This window comes from Rhinoderma darwinii, chromosome 4 (genome assembly GCF_050947455.1).
Source record: "Rhinoderma darwinii isolate aRhiDar2 chromosome 4, aRhiDar2.hap1, whole genome shotgun sequence".
In the NCBI taxonomy this organism is placed as follows: domain Eukaryota; kingdom Metazoa; phylum Chordata; class Amphibia; order Anura; family Rhinodermatidae; genus Rhinoderma; species Rhinoderma darwinii.
In genome coordinates, this window is record NC_134690.1 from 32,049,469 (window position 1) to 32,067,629 (window position 18,161).

General features: G+C 44.6%; 1 protein-coding gene across 1 annotated transcript in view; it reads left to right on the forward strand.

The window, feature by feature from the left end:
- LOC142760377 (hatching enzyme 1.2-like) overlaps positions 1–18,161 on the forward strand; it is a 37,018-nt gene continuing 18,857 nt past the window's right edge. Inside the window, exons 1-5 of the mRNA XM_075863561.1 lie at positions 1–90; positions 269–290; positions 441–500; positions 1,198–1,332; positions 16,963–17,080. Of these exons, the coding sequence (XP_075719676.1) occupies positions 1–90; positions 269–290; positions 441–500; positions 1,198–1,332; positions 16,963–17,080 (425 nt within the window). The remainder of the gene's footprint in view (positions 91–268; positions 291–440; positions 501–1,197; positions 1,333–16,962; positions 17,081–18,161) is intronic.

The following is an 18,161-nucleotide window of genomic DNA, read 5'->3' on the forward strand; positions in this document are numbered from 1 at the left end:
ATGTCTCAGCAGTGTCCTACAATATACAAGACTATGGAGCTGAGGTTGGTGATGTTGATGTGTCTGGCTGGCCAGACTCTGCCAAGACCGGTAAGTCAAGATCCATCCACCTATATTTCTTATCCTTACGACTTTGGGGATCTAAAACTTATGTGTTGCTTGTACACACTACATTATTGTACATTGGTCTATGCTGGGACTGTAACGTTACTTTTTTTGCAATGTCTTTAGCTTTTTTTCTTTAATGGCCACTTTTTTCTTCTAACAGATGCAAGGACCTGATGATCAGAGTAAGTTCTTCATCCTTTGAATATAATAATATCAGTATATAGTAATAACACATGGTCTTATTATAGAACATACAGATGTGCTGTGTTCATAGTAATGGCTCCTTGTCGTCACATATTTGATTATATTTTTGTATATTTTTATCTCCACAGATAACGATGATACTGACCAGGGAATCACTATATTTGAAATTATTGAGGCTGCAAACAAAGGTAAATATTTTATTAATGATTCCAAAAAGTGGTTTTTTTTTTGTGTATGTTGTTATATGGAGGGCTCTAGGTGTATGTTTTTGGGCTCCTGAAATATGAGCTAGTTTTTGATGTATTGATAGAATACATTGGTATAAAATGGGGTTTATCAAGACAAAGTTTTTAAAAAAAAAACCTGGTCATAGATTTGTTCTGCAGCGGCCACTGCAGGTGAAATGTAGCATTACATGCCAGTCATTCATATAAATAAACGATCATGTAAAGCATGCACAGCCAGAGTCATAAATATTATTTGTTAACATCATCATGTCTCATAGAGGAGATCCCATGCAGGGGAATGCCCTCTATGGTGTCTTTATGTCATTGTAGGGCATATGGCCAGGGATTGTCTATGTTAGACAATGCCTTTTAAACTGACCATAGATATTAGATAACTGCCCACTGGAAGGCAACAAATGAAAGCGAGTAAGACTGTAGGATCAGACTACACAAAGTTGTTTTCAATCTGTAACCATGGTGACACATGCTGTATAGGAGCTGCATACACAAGTAGATTTTTAATCAAGACACAAGTTTCTTAATTTTCTTTTATTTTAAATGCATTGGAGGATTACAAATATTGGTTAGAGAGGTGAATATAAACGTTAAGATCTTAAAATACCAGAAATAAGAAGATCAATGTTTTCCATCTTCTTAGATATTCCTATATTGCTGAGAGAAGCTGATATTGCCATCGACCCCTACCGTAATGCTAGAAAATGTTCAACATGCATGTGGCCAAAACAGAAGAATGGTATCGTCCCAGTACCAATTGTCATATCTCCTGACTACAGTAAGTGCCTCCTATTTTGTTTGTCATTGTATCTTTTCTATGTTGCTTGTGGTGACAACTTTACAACTTTATGTACATGTATTACGTTGTCTTATGTAGATGAACAGATGCAATCGCCTGGTATTAAAATATTGTTATTACTATTAGTAGTGGTTACAGAAGAGTGGAACTTTTGCCTGTAATATCTTGCCCTTATCTAAGTGGCAGATCCGATTTAATGTCCTCGAAGACCCCTTTAGACTGGAAAAAAAGTCCCTGTGTCTTATAGTCGGCAGTCAAGGGACCCGGCAGCGCCGAGCCCCCTGACTGCTCCTTACTTAACCCCTTCCCGACCCATGATATGCCAGCACATCATGGAGCGGGGAGGGGATAATGTTTGGAGAGGAGCGGGCTCACGCGCTGAGCCTGCTCCATACACTACAGGTATCAGCTGTGTTTTATACCTGGCACGCTGCTCTAAAGGCCTGGTTAGGTGGTTGGGAGTTACGGAAACAGCCGAGTGCTCGCTGAGCTACGCTGTTTTCGTAACTCCCATAGAAATGAATGTTAACACCATGAGCTACGCTGTTCCGGAACTCAGTAGCTCCGAAAACAGCGTACATGGTCGAGTTATGGAAAAAGCGTAACCTCGCTGAGCTACGGTGTTTCCGTAACTCCCATAGAACTGAATAGTAGTTACGGAAACAGAGTAGCATGCTACGCTGCTTCTGTAACTGACATTCACTACTATGGGAGTTACAGAAACAGCGAAGCTCAGCGAGTTACACTGTTTCCGTAACTCATCCATGTATTGCAGTGTATTTAATGATTGCTGGTTCAAGTCCCCTAGAGGAACTAATAAAATGTGTAAAAAAAAAAAAAAGTTATAGGAATTATAGGAGTGAAAATTTTTTTTGAAGTTAAGGAAATAACCTTTTCCCATTTCTCCGCAAGCCCAATATAAAAAATAAAAAAAAGTAATGAAATAAAAAGTGATAAAAAAATGACTCGCAGAATAAGGTGAAACAGAACAAATTATTGTTTTTTAACAAATAGTTTTTGCTTTGTAAAAGTAGTAAAATATGACATTTGTTCCTATTTTCTATTGTCTAAAACCTGAGTACATCTTATATTCAGGTGCATCTTATAGTCTGAAAAATACGTTATGTCTAATAACGTTTTATGAAAGTATTATATGCATAAGGTCTCCTGCACGCAGCCAAATTAGGGCTCAGTTTAAGTTCTGAATTCTATGGACCCAGGGTTGCCAACCTCCACTTCAGTAATTTCTGGAAAACTAAGCTAAAAATCACAGACACATTACAAAATCATTGCCTGTGCACTGTGCAGTGTTCTAGCATTGACTCACCAATCACAGCCCCGCTTGTAGATTTCCAACTCTAACTTAGCGTGGGAAAGCTGCAAGCCGGGTTGTGATTGGGGAGTCCGACTCACTCACCACTCACTCCTCCCCCACGTCCACCGCCGCTATCACCAGGGCCTTTGTCAGACAAATGTGTGGCCCTGAGCAAAGTTAAAAGTCGGGCCCCAAATGCTGAATTATTGTATCAACTGCATTACTGATTTCTAGCGCGTCCAGGAGTGTTGCAAACCCCAAAGCATACAGTATGTCCCACCTCTCTCACAAAAAATTATCTATATACATATAGTTATTAAACCATACCACTATACCAGATGAAATATTACCTGCATACTGTTATTGAACACAACTCACAAATTTAGGACCAATATTACCAATAATAATAATACAATACAAGCCCCCATATTGTTACTGAATAATACCGCAAAACACCATAACCCCATAGTGACTGAATAATACTACTATACTGTTACTGAATAATACCGCCACACCATAACCACAGTGACTGAATAATACCGCCATACTGTTACTGAATAATACCGCCACACCATAACTATATAGTGACTGAAGAATACCACCATACTGTTACTGAATAATACCGGCACACCATAACCACATAGTGACTGAATAATACCCCCATACTGTTACTGAATAATACTGCCATACCATAATCACATGGTGTCTGAATATTACCCCAATACTGCTGCTGAATATTACCGCCACAACATAACCACATAGTGACTGAATAATACCACCATACTGTTACTGAATAATACCGCCCCACCATAACCCCATAGTGACTGAATAATACCACCATACTGTTCCTGAATAGTACCGCCACACCATAACCATATAGTGACTAAATAATACCACCATATTGTTACTGAATAATACCGGCACACCTTAACTACATAATGACTGAATAATACCCCCATACTGTTACTGAATAATACCACCATACCATAATCACATAGTGTCTGAATATTACCCCAATACTGCTACTGAATATTACTGCCACACCATAACCTCATGATGACTGAATAATACCCCCATACTGATACTGTCTAATACCCCCATACTGTTACTGAATAATACCGCTACACCATAACCACATAGTGACTGAATAATACCACCATACTGTTACTGAATAATACCTCCACACCATAACCACAGTGACTGAATAATACCCCCATACTTTTACTGAATAATACTGCCACACCATAACCAGTGTCTGAATAATACCACCATACTGTTACTGAATAATACCTCCACACCATAACCACATAATGACTGAAAAATACCACCATACTGTTACTGAATAATACCGCCACACCATAACCCCATAGTGACTGAATAATACCACCATACTGTTACTGAATAATACCACCATACCATAACCACATAGTGACTGAATAATACCCCCATACTGTTACTGAATAATACCGCCACACCATAACCATATAGTGACTGAATAATACCATCATACAGTTACTGATTAAAACCGGCACACCATAACCACATAGTGACTGAATAATACCCCCATACTGTTACTGAATAATGCCTCCACACCATAATCACATTGTGTCTGAATATTACCACCATACTGTTACTGAATAATGCCTCCACACCATAATCACATTGTGTCTGAATATTATCACCATACTGTTACTGAATAATACCGCCACACCATAACCCCTTAGTGACTGAATAATACAAAATGGGCGACAACTCCACAAAACATGGCAAGTTATATTTGCCATGGCCACCCAAACACCGCAGCCTTTTTCAATAATACTCTGGAAATCTAGATTAAATATATCCAAAGCTACATCAGAAATATGAACTAAATCAGCTATATAAAAGCCTGGCAAAAACTCCTCCAAATAGGTGTGGCAAAAAGAAAAGCCACCACAAGAAGGCATAAATTTAATTAAACTCCTATTTATGCTGATTTTTTTTTAAGAGATAAAAACTCAGGAGAAGACCACTAAAGTCTAGGAATTATTTCTGAAAGGCAAATCAGTGTCTGGAAATTTGCCCTTAATTGTAGCAATGGTGTTGTTTATTTCCCAAAGAAAGTTCAGTGTGCCTAATTTTCCAACATCATTGCCTCCCGCATGTAAGATCAAAACCTTAGGGCATGACCAAAATTATTTCATACCTAAAACTCTACCTAATAATTCTCTCCATTTTAACCCCCCAATGCCCAACCAATAAACCTTGAATTATTCAGTGTCAAATGACAAATTCTCTGTGTAACTTCTTTCTGCTACCCTCTTCCGGGACCAAAAAACATAAGATTTCCCGACTATCCAAATGGACATCTTCTGAAAACCTAAATTAGATCAATCCACAGATAAATCAGGCCTTACATAAATGTTAAAACAGTTAGATTCCCATCTACCAATGCGACAAATCATTGCTACATTCATGCCTAAATTAAATGCTTCAGTGGCAGCGCCAATACGAAATGAATTAGAAGATATCTTAAAATTATTTAAATTTAAGAATTAAAGACACCTACGGAGGACAAAGTTAAATTGTTATCTCGACAGCTGGCTATGGACTAGAAATGAACCATCCATTAAAGGCCTCAGATCCCAGAAACTTAATAGATTGCTAAACGGGCATAAATCAGACTCTCCCAAGACTTTAATTCTAATTGTTCTTCCCAGAGTGGTCAGTTTTAGTCCGCCTAATGAAAAGTTGAAAATAGCCATCACCAACAAAAACATCAGCTCTAAGGAAAGGAGCTGAGCTTTTCTTACTATCAGCCACCAACTCTCTTAATCTCAAAGCACCAAAGAATGCTAAGAGAAAAACCAATCTAAATAACTGAAGCTCAAAAGGGGAAAAACTAATTTTAGGCAATACCCAAAATAAGGAAACCCCTTAAGTCACAGTCCATATATGGACAGTGACGTCGGCAGCAGTATTGGAGTCCCCGAGTAGAGCATCAGCTGATGCTCTGCCTGGGGACTCCCGTATTGCTGCTGTCGCTGCAGAATTTACTCTGTCCATTTAACATTGGACACTATCTGCATTTGTCTATGAGTTCCAAATGAATTAATGCTCTCTCACTGGTGGATTTGAAAGAGGCCGGCTGACCGCAGAGAGAGAGACCATGACACGCAGCGTCGGTGCTGAAAACAGTCTCTGCCATGAGGGGCAGATGCTTCTTTATTTATAATGAAATGTGAGTAGGCGTTACCCTCACACTCACAAATATTCATACCACATATGGTAGCATACAGAATTCCAAGCTTATCTTAGTATATATATTTAGCCAAATGGAATGCAAATGTCACTAGGTTTTGTCATGTCAGCCTTTGTATCAGCTGAATACAAGGTCATTAGGTCATATACCAGAAGTCTTAGAATAGAATACTCATCCCGCTCTGTAGGTTGTTTTAGAATTACAACTGTCCATAATGTTGAGCAATCTTTGGTTTACATTTTATAAAGATAGTAAAATATCATTGACACTGCTGACGTCACTGTCCATATGGATAGTGACGTTGGCAGCAGTACGGGAGTCCCCAAGCAGAGCATCAGCTGATGCTCTGCTTGGGGACTCCAGCGATACGAAACTCCTGAAGTCACTGTCCTTATATGGAGAGTGACGTCAGCTGCAGTAGTGGAGTCCCCAAGCAGAGCATCAGCTGATGCTCTGCCTGGGGACTCCCGTACTGCTGCCGACGTCACTGTCCATATATGGACAGTGACAGTGACGTTGGCAGCAATGCTGGAATCCACGGACAGAGCATCAGCTGATGCTCTGCTCGGGGACTCCAGCAATAGGAATCCCCTGAAGTCACTGTACATATATGGACAGTGACGTCGGCAGCAGTACTGGCGTCCCCGGGGAGAGCATCAGCTGATGCTATGGAGACTCCCGTACAGCTGCCAACGTCACTGTCCATATATGGACATTGATGTCGGCAGCAGTACGGGAGTCCCCAGGCAGAGCATCAGCTAATGCTCGGCTCGGGGACTCCAGCAATAGGAAACCCCTGAATTTGCTGTCCATATATGGACAGTGACATCGGCAGCAGTAGTGGAGTCCCCGAGCAGAGCATCAGCTGATGCTCTGCCTGTGGACTACTGTACTGCTGTCGACGTCACTGTCCATATATGGACAGTGACTGTGACGTTGGCAGCAATGCTGGAGTCCCCATGCAAAGCATCAGCTGACGCTCTGCCTGAAGACTCCTGTACTGCTGCCGAAGTTACTGTCCATATATGGACAGTACAACCAAAAAACAAAGTGGACATAGCACCCAATATTTATACCTATGAATGTATAACTGACACGTATCTTCATAAAATATAAAAATCTTTATTGGTACATAATGAATAACAATACGTGATAACAGAAATATTGACAATGGTAAAATAAGTCAGATTCCAAGAACAGCATCAGAGTGGTATAGATGTAATAATACCTGAGGGTATACAGAGTAACCTATCTAGAGAAAATGATGCCAAATACACATAGACACCATGTAATATGAAGGACATGTGCAGCTGTAAAAAACAGCATGAATACACAGCCCAAGCAAAAAATAGTAACTATAGGTAAGTATATAAATGTATATACAGCCCTCTACAGAAAGCTATAAAATAAGGAAAAGGCATATCACCAAGAAGAATAAAACATACCTATAGACATGGTGCAAGGAGATGGACATCAGCCTAGATATGGCACAGAAACAAAGAACACCTCGACGCGCGTTTCGCCTGGGACCGGCTTCGTCATATATGGACAGTGACAGTGACGTTGGCAGCGATGCTGGAGTCCCCGAGCAGAGCATCAGATGATGCTCTGCTTGGGACCTCCAGCTATAGGAAACCCACTGACCAAATTTCGGGAGCAGTGATGGAGTCCCAAGCAAAGCGCTAGCTGATTCTCTACTCAGGACTCCAGCAATAGGCAGTTTGACAGCCCCTTGCGGTCTTGCCATTGATAACATGCGGACACAAAAAAGCACAGGAAGCAAGCCCTCAGACACGTGGGGCCGTGTCGGCGCGTCATCAATATTAGAAAAGCTCCACGACTTCCAGGAACAGTTCACTGGGTTTGAACGGCACCATTTAGTACCGAATTTTTAATTAAAGTATATTAGTAAGTGACTTCTTTTTACATAAAAATATGAATGCAAAGCAATTTTTGACATTTTTGGTCTCCGGATAAGCCCTTTAATCTGTCTGTTGCTGGATTCGCTGCTGTGACTGGCTCTCAGCACTGCTGTTGTTTGCTGCTGCTAGTGGGAGAAAAATATGCCTGCGGTGCATTCCTCTGACGCTTACTGGGGCCAGGAACCACATCTTCTTCAGGCATGGGCAGTGTGACGACTTCCTCTGCTAATACATCCATATTGTAAGGTCCTTCAAGTGACGGAGATGCGGGAGCTTCCATCAAACAGCGCCTCAGCCATTCTTCACCACCGTTCTCTTTATACTCTCTTCTCATGAGTCTCTCTGCAGTCTCTCTCCTTCACTCTCTTGTCTGTTCCTCTCGCACAGAGCTCTTCCTCCTGCTCCTCTAGCACAGAGCTCCTCCTACTGCTCCTCTTGCTTTCTAGAACTTTCCTCAGTCTGCTATGCTGGGCTTTCTGGACATGCACAGTACAATCTGTCAAATTACTCATTAGTAAAAATATTCCTTCTACATATATAACCAGACAGATAACAGTGATAACCAACTACAGTTACAGCATACGCATAGTACAACAGATTACAGGTTACACAGACTACAATCATTTATCTCAGCCATGTTCACCCCTCTTACAAACGTTCCCGCCGAAAACAGCTACTGGCCAATTAAGGAAATCCACAGCTTGCCTTGGCCAGATTCCAGAAGAATCCAGCGTTCTTCCTGGTAACAACCTAGGCCAATAAACTGGGAGAAAAAGGTAAGTACCAAGAAACCCCATAAAAGCATACCACTTAAATAATAATAATGGTGGGGCACCTTGATCCCATGTGGCCCCTAGGCTTAAGGCCCTGTTGCCTTACATTATATGCGTGACAATCCCACCCACCGCCGCTGATTGACAGCTTTCTTCTCTATGCAATGTCAGGGAGAAAAATGTCAATCAGCAGCAGGGGGTGTCCGCTGCGCTCAACTTGTGCTGCAACTAGTAAATGGTAATTTTATGAAAACCACACCACACTATAGTGACAAGTGACAGACCCCTGAAATCAGGTTGTCACGATCCGTGAGTATGTGGACACTCTAGCCTGCATAGCGTAGCAGCTGGCCAAACAAGTCTATTAAAAGTCCTAGTACAAGAGTACCTGTGATAGTTCAGAACAGGGCCGGCTCCAGGTTTATGTGGGCCCTTGGGCGACACAGACTTAGTAGGCCCTATTGCGGTGGAACTCACGTCCAGGGCCGGCCTTAGGATAGATTGCGCCCCGTGCGATGATCTTTCGGCGCCCCACCACCATCATTCAAAAAATGCACCATAAAAAAATTAGAATGCCCCTTTAGTGCCCCCATATAGTATAATAATAATAATATTTAATAATATAATATATTACAACCCCTTCAAGGACACAGTATTTTGTCCTCTAATTGTGGCCACATTATTATGCCCCCTGTAGTACCCCTACACAGTATAATGTCCGCTTAGTGGCCCCCACACAGTATAGTGTCCCCCCCTGTAGATTTTGACATACAGTCTCCCTGTAGACAGTGCCATAAAGCTCCACCTCCTCCTTGTAGATCGTGCCATACAGCCCCCCACCTCCCCCTTGTAGACAGTGACCCCAAACAAAAACAAAAATTGTACTAGCAGACGAACTGAGCTGCTCCACGAGGGGTTCCTTGCATAGGCCGGTGTGCTCCTGTAGCCTAGTACAGAGTTTCCCAACCTTTTCGGACTCCAGGCAGCACTGGAAAAATAACATTTCCTCAGGGCACCCCTACCAAAAATAGTTTCGAGAATTAAAGAAAATGACTAAAAACAAGCACTACACTCGTAAGGTATGTTCACACACTTTTTTTGTAAGGCAAAAAAAATCTGCCTCAAAATTCCTTCAGGAATTTTGAAGCAGATTTTGCATTGACAGCGTTGTTTGACCTTTTTTTTTTGCGTTTTTTCTTAAGCCATTGAAGCTAATGCAAAAGACGCAGGCAAAAAAGCTCCAAACTGGCACCGCAGTTATTTTCTGCCTCCTATTAATTTCAATTGGAGGTCAGAGGCGGAAACCACTTGAAGACCATCAGCCTCCCACTCACAGTAAAATGACCATCAGCCCGCCACTCACAGTAAAATTACCATCATGCCCCCACTCACAGTAATGACCATCAGCCCCCCACTCACAGTAAAATCACCATCAGCCCGCTACTCACAGTAAAATGACCATCAGCCTGCCACTCACAGTAAAATGACCATCAGCCTGCCACTCACAGTAAAATGACCATCATGCCCCCACTCACAGATCCCCCTATAGGTAGTGCCACACATCCCTTTGTAGGGAGCACCACACAGCCCCCTTGTAGATGGCACCACACAGCCCCCTTGTAGATAGCCCCACACAGCCCCCTTGTAGAGAGCGCCACACAGCCCCTGTAGAGAGTGCCACACAGCCCCTTGGTAGGGAATGCCACACAGCCCCTTGGTAGGGAGTGCCACACAGCCCCCTGGTAGGGAGTGCCATACAGCCCCTTGGTAGGGAGTGCCACACAGCCCCTTGGTAGGGAGTGCCACACAGCCCCTTGGTAGGGAGTGCCACACAGCCCCCTGGTAGGTAGTGCCACACAGCACACAGCCCCCTTGTTTGTAGTGCCACAAAGCCCACAGCCCCCTTGTAGGTAGTGCCACAAAACCCACAGCCCCCTTGTAGATAGCACCCCCCTTCCTGTAGATAGTGCCACTATAGCTCCTTGTAGGAGCGGTATCCCCGTGGGGCCAGTTATTCCGCTCCTGGAGCGCTCCGTGTGATGTCTCTGTCCATATATCGACAGTGACATCAGGGGAAACTCCTGAAGCTGAATCCTTGTCCACAGTGTTGCTGATGCTATGACCGGGGATTCCACTCCAAGAGAAGCTCCTGTCGTCTGTCTCCATTTATGGACAGTGACGTCATTGACTTCTCCTGGAGTGGAATCCCCGGTCACAGCATCTGCAATGCTGTGGACGGGGATTCCACTTCAGGAGTTTCCCCTGATGTCTCTCTCCATATATGGACAGAAACATCAAGCAGAGCGCTCCAGGAGCGGAATCCCCAGCCACACGGGGATTCCGCTCCTTCAGTGAGCTACATTGGCACTAGTAGATAGAAGAGCTATGGTGCCGTCGCTACCGCTGTAGCAGCCGCAGCGGCTGCTAGCGGCGCCACTGCCCTCATGCCTGGTGTCGCCGCTAGCAGCCGTCTTGGCTGCTACAGTAGTAGTGACGGCACTGAGTGAAGAAGCGCCCGGGCGGAAAGGCAACTGCTAGCCGGGCGCTTCTGAAAAAAGCAGGGGAAGGGAGATAGCGCAGCGCCCCCTTCCACCTGCTGGAGTGATGTGCCCTATGCGAAGGCACAAGTCGCACACCCCTAAGGCCGGCCCTGCTCACAACGGCAGTAAAATGGCATAAAATTTCACTTTGTGCCCCCATATAGACATTAGGCCCTGTTTATGCCAACATATAGAAGTTAGGCCCCCAGTTTCTGCCTCCATAAATTTAGTGCCCTCTGTAGATAGTGCCACACAGCCACCCTCCCAGGTAGTACCACACAGCCCCCCTCCCAATTAGTGCCACACAGCCCTCCTCCCAGGTAGTGCCACAGAGCCCGCTCCTTCCAGGTAGTGCCACACAGCCCGCTCCTTCCAGGTAGTGTCACACAGCCCCCCCTCCCAGGTAGTGCCACACAGCCCCCCTCCATGTACGTAGCATTGCCGACGCTCTGGCTGGAGATTCCACTTCAGGAGAAGCCCCTGACGTCACTGTCCATACATGGACAGTGTTGCCAGGGGCAACCCAAGAGCCATAGTCCCGGGCAGAGCACTACTAGCACTCTGCCTGGGACTCCTGCTCAGCTCCGAACATCACTGTCCATATGTGGATAGTGATGTCCGGTGCAGAGCTGAAGGCAGAGCGCTAGTAAAGGCTCTGCTCCGGTACTCTGGCTCTGGGGATGCCCCTGACATCATTGTCCATATACGGCTAGTGATGTCAGGGGCGACACCAGAGCCAAAGTCCCAGGCAGAGTGCTAGTAGCACTCTGCCTGGGACACTGCTCTGCTTCTGACAACACTGACCATATATGGACAGTGATATCAAGGGCTTCCCCAGAGACTGAGTCCCAGAGCAGAGACGCTTCTAGCTCTCTGCCTGGGACGCCTTCTCTCCTCCTGACATTACTGTATAGGGGCAGTTAGGGGATTCCCAAAAGAAGGAATCCTGGAGCACAGCCACTTCTAGCACTCTGCCTGGGACTGGAGTCTCGGAGCAGAGCCGTTTCTAGCGCTCTGCCTGAGACTCCTTTTCTCCTCCTGACATCACTGTCCAAATATGGACAGTGATGTCAGGGACTTCCCCAGAGACGGAGTCCCGGAGCAGAGCCGCTAGCGCTCTGCCTGGTACTTCTCCTGTCCTCCGGACATCACTGTCCATATACGGCAGTGTTAGATCCGAGTGGTAGTGGGCCCCGGCACTTGCCCAGGTTCACCGGGTGCTGATGCTGGCTCTGGTCCAGACAGTAGCACAGGCTTAGGCACAGATGAAACTTGAAGGTAGATGACGCCACATGTGGCGGATGATATCAGGCGTGGCAGATGACACAAGACATGGTGTATGACAGCAGGCGTAACAGGTGGCACAACACGACTCCAACACTCTAAGGCTCAGGAACAAACACAGCACGGGATACAGGATACAGGTAGCAGGGCACAGTAACAATGGGAACAGGATAACACTAAGGGACCATTTGCTAAGTCTAACATGGGAATACACAACAACGCTCAGGCAAGGAGTGACAGGGCAGAGCCCTTTTTATAGTCCATGGTGATTGGGATTAATTAACAATATTTTACATAAACACCCTATGGGACACTGGAGAGCGAAGCGGAAGTGAGTGCTGGCGTCTGCTAGGAAGGAGATGCCGGCCAGCACTCACAAGTCCATGGCCGTGGCCGTCAGGGGTTGAGTAGTAACGACGGCCGGCGGCCGTGGACGTTACAGTATCCCCCCTCTTACGCCCCCTCTTCTTGGGACCAGAGCGAAAGAGGAATTTCTTAATGAGGGTAGGGGCATTAAGGTTCTCTTCTGGCTCCCGGGACCTCTCCTCAGCACCAAACCCCTTCCAATCCACTTAATAAAAAGTCCTTCCTCCTACTCCCTTGTAGTCCAAGATCTCCTTCACTTCGAACACATCGGCAGAACCACTGGTGGCAACTGCAGGACTAGGAGTCTTACTGTAGCGGTTCAGAAGCACCGGCTTCAGGAGGGACATTGGGACATAGGAGTTGGGGATTTTGCATGTAGGAGGCAGCCAAAGTTTATAAGAGACAGGGTTAATTTGTTGCAGGATGTAAAAAGGTCCAAGGAACCTAGGAGAAAATTTGTATGGAGGCACCTTCAAACGGATATTCCTTAAGGACAGCCAGACATTGGTACCCGGAAGAAACTGAGGTGGCTCTCTTCTTCTTGTATCTGCTTTTGGCTTGATGCGATCGACTGCCAGCAGAATAGAGGACCTGGTCTGCTGCCTGATTTGTAGAAAGTCCCCAAATGCAGCACCAACTGCGGGTACCTGGGGTGTAGTTGAAACAGGAAGAGGGATTTGTGGATGTTGGCCGTAGACAATGAAGAACAGTGTGGAAGCAGTGGACTCACTTGTGAGGTTGTTATACGAGAACTCGGCTCATGGAAGAAGCTGTACCCAGTCATCATGCTGCATGGAGATGAAACGAGGAAGATAATTTTCCATGATTTGGTTAATCCTCTCGACTTGACCATTGGACTGGGGATGGTAAGTCAATTTTCACATCTAGTAGTTTACAGAGGGCTCTCCAGAATTTTGAGGTGAACTGAACCCCCCGATCAGACACGATATGAAGGGACAAGCCATGCAAGCGGAAGTTGTGCTGAATGAAGAGATTTGCCAGTCGAGGAGCCCAGTCAGCGTAATAAAATGTGCCATCTTCGAGAACCGGTCCACCACCACCCAGACAGTATTGCATCTTGCTGAGGGAGGAAGATCTGTGACAAAGTCCATTGCACTATGCTGCCAGGGGGCGTTGGGCACAAGCAGAGGTTGGAGCAGACCGGTAGGCTTGGAGTGAGCAACCTTGTTGGAAGCACATAAAGTGCAGGAAGAGACAAAGTCCACAATATCGTTGGGCAGCCTGGGCCACCAGAAACGACGAGCAATTAGATCTCGAGTCTTACAAATACCAGCGTGCCCAGCCAGTTTGGGGCTGTATCCCCAGCGAAGGATTCTCCTCCTCTCTGCCAACGGGACGGAAGTCCTCCCCGAGGGATGTCTCTAACTTGCAGGGGATTAGCAGTAATAATGCAGGACGGGTCTATGATACATTAAGGGGACTCCACAGTGTCTTCTGTTTCAAACGACGTGGACAGGGCATCAGCCCGCACATTTTTGTTAGCGGGATGGTAGTGGAGCACAAATTGGAAATGGGTGAAGAACAGCGAAAATCTGGCTTGACGGGGGTTTAGCCGTTGAGCCGACTGGAGATAGGTGAGGTTCTTGTGGTCAGTGTATATCAGGATGGGGTGAGTTGCACCATCAAGTAGATGTCTCCACTCCTCCAGAGCCAATTTGATGGCCAGTAACTCCTGATCCCCAATAGTGTAATTATGCTCAGCGGGGGGAAATGTCTCGAGTAATAGCCACGAACTACTATCTTTCCTTTGAAGCTCCTCTGGAACAAAAGTGCACCTGCACCAACAGTGGAAGCGTCCACCTCTAATGAGAACTGTCGAGACACATCAGGATGATGAAGGATTGTGTAAAGTGTTTGCAAGACACAGGTTATGTTTCGACGCCCGGGGTTAATCAGCCTTCATCAGCTCCAAGGTCTGCTAGAGTGACGCGATCTGTTACCACTCAGGCTTGCAGGCTGAGGAGAGGGAGAACCTATCACAGCCTGGCCTGACGGTTCTAGCGCCCGCCCTTGGTCTATTTATACCCTCACTTGCAGCATGTTCCTTGCCTGTGATTGTCTGGTTTCCTTCCTTGTTCTGCGATTCCTGCTATGTACCTGATTGACCGCTGTTACTTATTGACCCTGGCTTGCCTGACTATTCTCCTGCTCTGATTTTGCTACTATGTACTCTCTTGGTTTGATTCGGCTCGTTCACCACTGCCTGTTGCTCACGGTGTTTCCGTGGGCAACTGTACCTACTTCCCCCTTTGCTTCTGTGTGCCTTTGTCTTGTGTTGTCTGTCTTGCACTTACTGAGCGTAGGGACCGTCGCCCAGTTGTACGCCGTCTCTTAGGACGGGCCGAGCAAGTAGGCAGGGACTGAGTTGCGGGTAGATTAGGGCTCACCTGTCCATCTCCCTACCCCGATTCATTACAGATTGAGGCTGAAGTGAAGACGCTCTTGAGGCTATTAAATGCGGATTCTGCCTCTGGAGTCCGCAGCTTGGTGTTCATACCTTTCCTGGTAAGGGTAGAGATGGGGGTCCGTCAGTGATGAGAAGTTTGGGATAAACTACCGGTAGAAGTTGGCGAATCCCAAAAAACTCTGTATGGACCGCAGGCCCTGAGGACGTGGCCAATCCAGGACGGACTTTACCTTCTCAGGATCCATCTTGAGGCCTTAATCCAAGATGATGTAGCCCATGAATGGCAGAGAATTTTTTTAAAATATGCACGTCTCCAGCTTGGCATACAGACGATTCTCCCTTAATCGCAGCAGAACTTAATGAACATACCTCCAATGAGTCATTGGATCTGGAGAGAAAATAAAAATATCATCGAGATGGACCACAACACAGAGATCTTTGAAGATATCATTGACAAATTCCTGGAAGACCGTGGGAGCGTTACACAGACCGAAGGGCATCACCAGGTATTCGTAGTGCCCATCTCGTGTTGAATGCCGCCTTCCACTCGTCACCTTCCCCTTCCGAGATTTAGATAAAATTGTAAGCCCAATGCAAGTCTAGTTTAGAGAAAATCCTGGCTCCTCGTATAAATAGTTTGGTCAATGCAGGGTCGAAGAGATCCGTTTTTCTTTTTAACGAAGAAGAACCCGGCCCCGGCCGGGGAGGATAATATTCGTATGAAACCCCTCTCCAGATTTTCCTTCATATGGGCCGACATGGACATCGACATGGACTGAGTCTCTGGCAAGGAGAGAGGATATACACGGGGAGGAGAAGCATTTGGAACCAGTTCAATCGGACAGTCGTAAGACCGGTGTGGAGGAAGCATTTCAGCCTCCTTCGTGCTAAAGATGTCTTCAAATTGGGAAAAATGAGTAGGTAATCCCACTAATGACTAATGCAGAGGAGGCTGGACAGGGTGGATCTGTGTGAAACCCATTTTTTGGCTCTGTTGTTCTCTATTGCCGTGGTGACAATTGATCACATGTTTACTTTGATCCAATCGGTGCGATACCTGTGGGCATGCGCTGTTCAGAACGCCGATAGCTGGAATCGTGTGTTGCATATGAGGCGTATCATTATGTTTCTTCTTTCTAGATCGGTGAGTGCCAGCTGTTGTGTTTTTAACAAATTGCACAATGTATGTTCAATTCAAAATAAACACTGAATTATATATGTTATTCATGAGGCATCGATTATTCTTTTATTTGCATCATGTTATAACTCGTATTTTCACTATGGATATCTGTTTCACTGGTCAATATATATCTTATGATGTTTGTATAACTGGACATTGTCTTATTATTATGTATTGATTTGTAACACTGATTGTCTGGGCTTTGCCCCTTATATATACTCATGTATTTTGAAACACACATTGCTTGAAAATGCTTTGAAGGTGAAACGTTGTAGTGGATGTTGGATGAATAAACCCAATTATTTTTGAGTGCTGCTTCGCTCTTTCTCTTTCTTTGACGTGCATTACACAAGGAGAGGTTTGAAGCATAGCACCGGCCTTATCAGGCGTGGAACCACAGTGCTGCTCTTATCTTCGATTTTCTTTGTATACATACACATATATATTAATGCTGGTTATCACTTACCACTCGACCAGTCCACAATAGCAAAATGTGCACTTGTCAATACAGCCAAATTTTACTTGTTCTAAAAGTAATTTTAAATTTATCTCCGATGTAGCTGCAGATGACCAATCTCTGATTTATTCGGCCTTGAAGGAATTTGAAATGATGACCTGTGTGCAGTTTGTGAACCGAAGCTCAGAATCAGATTATCTCAGTATAGCGTCTGAAGCAGGGTAAGTGCTTAAATTCGCTTAACCCTATCCCGCGGCAGCCATTTTTCGGATTTTCACTTTTGTTTTTTTCCTCCCCTGTTCCAAAACTCATAACTTTTTTATTTTTCCGTCGATATAGTCAGATGAGGGCTTGTTTTTTGCAGGACGAGTTGTAGATTTTTATTGCACCATCTATTGTACCATATAATGTGCTGGGAAACTGAAAAAGCTTTCTTTGTGGGTTGGAATGGGGAAAAAACAGGGGTTCCTCCAAATTTTGGGGAATTTCGATTTTACGGCTTTCAATGTGCGGTAAAAATTACATGTTAACTTTTTTCTGTGGGTCAATATGACTACATCAATACCAAATGTATATATTTTTTTTTTGTTTTACTACTTTTACAAGGAAAAAATGATTTTTAAAAATAAAATTTGTTTTGTGCTACCACATTCTGAGAGCCATTTCCGTCAATTAAGCATTTTGGGGCACAAGAAACTTTTTCATCACTTTTTATTCCATTTGTTGGGGGAAATGAAGTGACCAAAAAACATTAATTTAATAATTTTTTTAACGGCGTTCAGGTTAAATAATGTGATATTGCAATAGTTCATACTTTTACAGATGCGGCAATACCAGTTATGTAAAATAAAAATTACATTGTGCTTGGGGGAAAAGTATTTATTTTTAACTTTTAATATTGTTGGGTTTCAGATATATATATACATATACAGGGTGGGCCATTTATATGGATACACCTAAATAAAATGGGAATGGTTGGTGATATTAACTTCCTGTTTGTGGCACATTAGTATATGGGTGGGGGGGAAACTTTTCAATCTGGGAGTTGACCATGGCGGCCATTTTGAAGTCGGCCATTTTTTATCCAATTTTCGTTTTTTCAATGGGAAGAGGGTCATGTGACACATCAAACTTATCGAGAATTTCACAAGAAAAACAATGGTGTGCTTGGTTTTAACGTTACTTTATTCTTTCATGAGTTATTTACAAGTTTATAAAGCTGGTGTAAAAAACATAGACTAAGGCCTCATTTACACGAGCGTGTGTGTTTTGCGCACGCAAAAAAACGCAGCGTTTTGCATG